The sequence below is a fragment of the Somniosus microcephalus genome, chromosome 25, assembly GCF_052327205.1.
Source record: "Somniosus microcephalus isolate GS21.2 chromosome 25, FLI_Smic_1.0, whole genome shotgun sequence".
Classification (NCBI taxonomy): domain Eukaryota; kingdom Metazoa; phylum Chordata; class Chondrichthyes; order Squaliformes; family Somniosidae; genus Somniosus; species Somniosus microcephalus.
The window spans coordinates 57,654,375-57,659,318 of NC_141011.1; the positions used below are offsets into that span (position 1 = coordinate 57,654,375).

Sequence of the window (4,944 nt, forward strand, 5' to 3'; positions counted from 1 at the left end):
GCTATTTGATCATGGGGGCATCACAGAGCGACCCAATTAGATTCTCACCCAGTGTCCATGCGTACACTGGTAGAAGAGGGTCAGCGGATAACACCCAGCGCCACACAGGCTGCGATTCGCTAACCCAGCACAAACCGGGAACAGATCTGGGATCTTCCTATTCAGCATGGATTCATTGGGTAAACTCTCCGAGCCACAGGAGATCCCCAGGAAATATTGTAAAGAACAGTTAGAGAAAGTACAGTTACAGTGCAGAGAGGTCGAGCTTCTTTAATAGGTGAAAGGCAGCTTCCATCTGGAATTTGTTTTAAATTATTATTTAAATACTGTTTGCAGCCTGGAGAGCATTTGCCCAGGGCTGCTGCACAATACCATTGAATAATGCTGTGGTAATAAAAACAGAAAATGCTGGAAATACTCAGCAGGTCAGGTAGCATGTGTGGAGAGAGAAACAGAGTTAACGTTTCAGGTCAATGCCCCTTCATCAGATCCAATGCTGTGATTCCCATTGACGGTGTATGCCAGTTGGCATCACCCAGTTTGTATTCAGCATCCACAGGACAGGCAGCATCTCCGTGTCCCCCTGCGGGCGGGGGAAGGAGGGGAAGCAAACTGAAGCACAGGCTAAAAGAACAGGATTCTGTATATTAAATACTAAACTGATTTACAATCATTGATCTGACAAAAAGAAAATTACGCAGATAATCCAAGAATTAATCATTTTATTCATATAATGTGTTTCAGTCCAGCGACCTTGTTTATTTACACATAGTGGAGTTATAACACTCCTGCTCAACACTTCCTTAAAATCTGAAAGGAAATCTTCCTTTTTAATATCTCAGCTCAGGTAAATTCGCTTAACCTTTATGTTCAGGTAACTTAGTCTTGATGTGTGATGCATGCAAGATTTAAAGAATATTATATATCCAGCAAACACTTAGACAACATGTTTGGGAGCAAAACCCCAGAGATATTTGGGGGAAAGGCATCTCGCCTCCATAATGTTGGGAGGGGCGGCGGGGGAGGGGAGGGAGGGGCAGGAGGGAGACTGTCTTAAAATACCAGCAGAAATCAGAACACAACCAGAATTGCCCGTGGGAGAGTGATTCTCTACAGTGTCTTACACTTCTGAGCACATAGATTGATCTTACTGTAATCGTACATAAGAACAGGATGATTTTTTGTAAATCCTGAAGCGGAGGCGTCTGTCCTGTTTATTCTCACATGTTTTCTATGTAAACCAGGACTGGTACATCCATCATTGTCACAGCAGGCGGTTCATTGTGAATGACTGGTGGATGTGATGGATTCACCGTTCTACAATATAATTAAATGTCTTTACGCACAATAAAAATCCCTAAATGAATATTAACCTATGTAAAAACCCTTAGTTTGTAAAACTATTAATATCACAAAATACTGTGTATAATACAAGACACTGGCTAAACGCCCAATTGCACTTTCCGTTGCCTCCCACTTCCTGTGATTTAATCCATAGACCTACTACATAGATATGCATGGCTTCGCTTTAGTGTTAAGGTGACAATTTTATCGCTCTGTGGCAATGGATGGGTCTAAACAGCAGCAGCTATGTGTGCACGGAAGATTAATATTTCGTACGGTTGCAAACTCGTAACCAGTCCATGAATCGCAGCTTTTTATTCAGGATCCAATCTAACAGCCTATACACTCTCTCTCTCTCTCTCACGCTCACTCACACTCACACACATTCACTCACTCACTCACTCACACACACGCATATCCCAATCTAACAGCCTATACACTCACTCACTCACACATTCACTCACTCACTCACTCACTCACTCACACATTCACTCACACACATTCACTCACACACTCATTCACTCTCACTCACACACTCAGTCACTCACACTCATTCACTCACACTCACTCACTCACACTCACGCATATCCCAATCCAACAGCCTATACTCTCTCTCTCTCTCACACACACATATATATATATCCCTAAGTGAATATTACCTTAATTAAAAAACCCTAGTTTGTAAAACTATTAATATAACAATATATATATATTAATTTAAAGGGGCAACGCCTGTGGAATTATGAGTTCAGTGATTCGAACTATCGGATGTTACCATAGCCACGGGAATTTAAAGTCACAATATCCTTTCAATATATTTCTTTCAACATCCCTTCGCTCAGTCTGTTCCGTTATTATTACAATAACCTGTCAGTCCCGCGTTTAACCCGAGTACAGGATCCAGTGGTTTGCTTACATTACAATGTATGAACTGATAGTCACAATGGATTGCTGGGAAGGGTGTCGTAGCTTTCTGATATAAAGCCATGGCTGTGAGCAAGGCTCCATCGATCAGTTAGTTTTAAATCATTTACCAACCTGCACTTGGAATGGAATGGTCTGGAATGGAATGGAATGGTCTGGAATGGTCTGGAATGCGCCCCCTCACTGTTTGCAAAGCTGTAACACCTTTGACTTGAACATAGTTTGTTCAGAGACAAAGTGATGACTTTTTTTGTCGAGACTAGATTGTACAAACAATCAGACGGTAACACAGAAAGGGCCGGATAGTCTTGCTGCACAACACCGCTCTCAGTCTGTCATTGAGTTAATTTACCGGACACCCACCGTCCTGGGACTAGTCGCTGTCAGAACTTTCCCCTGATAACAGTCTGCTGACGTTTGGATTCCGAGTCAGGGATGAAAGGCTGTTCCCGATGCTACAGGAGCTGATCTGACGGGAAATTGTGCAGATGTCAGGCTGCGATCGGTCAACCCGCTGCTCACAGTGGGGAAAGTCCAAGCTCCCCTCCTCCTCTCCCTCCTCCTCCTCTCCCCCCTCCTCCTCCTCGGCGATGGGGCTGAGCCGCGGGGCGCTCTTGCTGCGGTCCAGCGGGGGTCGGTAGGGACATTGGCTGTTGAGGAGTTTCCTGATGGGGATCAGAGGGACGATGATCTCTCCCAGCCGCTGCTGCTGCCGGTGCCTGGCATCGTCTTGCCTCTTGAGCCTCTTGAATTCGTTGAAAGCCGAGGTGGAAGTCTGGTAGAGCAGGAGTGCCATGGCCTTCGCTTTGTCTGACTTGGAGACCAGCACAGCGTGGCACCGCAGCACCACCGCCTTGTTCTTGACCTGGTGCCGGTAAACCCAGGCGAAGATCTTGGAGCGGGTTCGGTCGGCCACACAGTAGGTGATCCGGTGCAGGAGGTACAAGTGGCCGGTCTGTTTGGAACTGTGCTCCGCTTGGCTCATCCTGATGCCATGCGGCCCGATGGTCAGTTTCATCTTGGTGCCCGCGCTGCCCTGCTCACACTTAGCCCAGATTTTGCCCACCGCCTCGTCCGTGCAGCCGTCCCCCTTGGCACTGAAAGTCACCGCGTTGCCCAGGTACCAGACGGTATAGCTGGGATCCTCCCGGGTCAGCTGCACTTTCTGCCGCTTGGATTTGAACATGCTCCCGAGGCGGTCCAGGGAGCACTCGGACCAAATATCAGGACAAGCGCGCACAAAGGAGGAGAGAAGCGAGCTGTAGCTCAGCCCGCCGGCCAAGCTCTTCGCCTTGGATTTCCGTTCTTCTTCCACCAGAACGAACTTGCTCCTTTTCCAAGATAACATGATGAGGATTGAAAGGGTATTTTGTTAAAGCCGGGTTCGCGGATAATGCGATCGAGGATCTCCGTGTTGTCTGAGATGGTTCGCAGTCGCCAAATGCAAAGGGACGGAACAGCTGCAGAGAGACAGAGAGAGACAGAGAGAGAGAGAGAGAGAGAGAGAATCCCAGAATGTGGCGCTACTCCGCCCACCGCCCGCAAACTCTCACTGGCTCTCTGGACTGACGCTGCTGTTCGGGAAGGTGTGGTTATCCGGAGAGTCAATGCTCAACAACCAGCGATTAATCGGCGGGTTTTAATAGTTTATCAGCATCTGTCTCGGGCTTGCTCCCTCGGAATGGAAACCCTTCATGGAGCTTGCCTCGGATCCTCTTCAGACGAAAATGGGAGGGGGAAATCATAAAAGTTTGACCAGGCTGTAAACTTAAAAAAAAATGTTGAGGACTTTACAATAAATTCTAGTTCAGTCGGGAAGAGGACACGCGCGATGGTTTATACATAACTGAACATGTGTTTTATTTAATGGAATTAAACATTTGATTAGAAAATTCACCGAATCCGAGTAATTTTAACTTCACTCAACAGACAATATGTGAGAATAGAATTCCAAATGTAATGAAGACTTGTAGAAAATGCCTGGAACCTAAGGGCTGAGATGTGAGGAGCATTTCAGTACAAAGATACTGCATTTTAAGGTGATCCCTTATTCCGTGTTTCATGAAGGGGGGAGGGGGGATCTGTTGTTCACCTGATTATCGAATTAATGTCAGGATTAGTGGAATTCCCATTTATACTGTTAATGTGTTGACGAAAATCTAACGCTGTGATTTGTTCAATCTGTTCCATACAAGCGAGGTCCAGGATATCATTTAATGTGAGGTTAGGATCTGGAGCAGGTTTGTAACCAGGTTCCTGCCGCCAGGATTCGGCAACTCCGCCAAGGTTAGGTTATATCTGAGGTTTCAACCTTGAACTCTTTACAGATGAGGCGTTACCCAAGAAAATCATTGGGGTTTGAGCATTGTAGGGGCAGTATTGTATATCTGCGGATGTGTTGGAGTTTGTGTTGGTGTGTGTTGGAGTTTGTGTTGGTTTATGTTGGAGTTTGTGTTGGTGTTTGTGTTGGTGTGTGTAGGATCTGGAGCAGGTTTGTAACCAGGTTCCTGCCGCCAGGATTCGGCAACTCCGCCAAGGTTAGGTTATATCTGAGGTTTCAACCTTGAACTCTTTACAGATGAGGCGTTACCCAAGAAAATCATTGGGGTTTGAGCATTGTAGGGGCAGTATTGTATATCTGCGGATGTGTTGGAGTTTGTGTTGGTTTGTGTTGGT

General features: G+C 46.2%; 1 protein-coding gene across 1 annotated transcript; it reads right to left on the minus strand.

The window, feature by feature from the left end:
* Positions 1 to 713: 713 nt before the first annotated feature.
* Positions 714 to 3,735, minus strand: LOC147100925 (protein FAM43B-like). Its single transcript, XM_085967583.1, has one exon. It carries the CDS (start codon positions 3,614 to 3,616, stop codon positions 2,642 to 2,644), a length of 975 nt encoding a protein of 324 aa, XP_085823709.1. The 5' UTR covers positions 3,617 to 3,735; the 3' UTR covers positions 714 to 2,641.
* Between the last annotated feature and the right edge of the window lie 1,209 nt (positions 3,736 to 4,944).

Bases quoted from the DNA above. Each gene is read 5' to 3' on its own strand.
- LOC147100925 (XM_085967583.1), bottom strand. From the start codon at position 3,616: ATGTTATCTTGGAAAAGGAGCAAGTTCGTTCTGGTGGAAGAAGAACGG.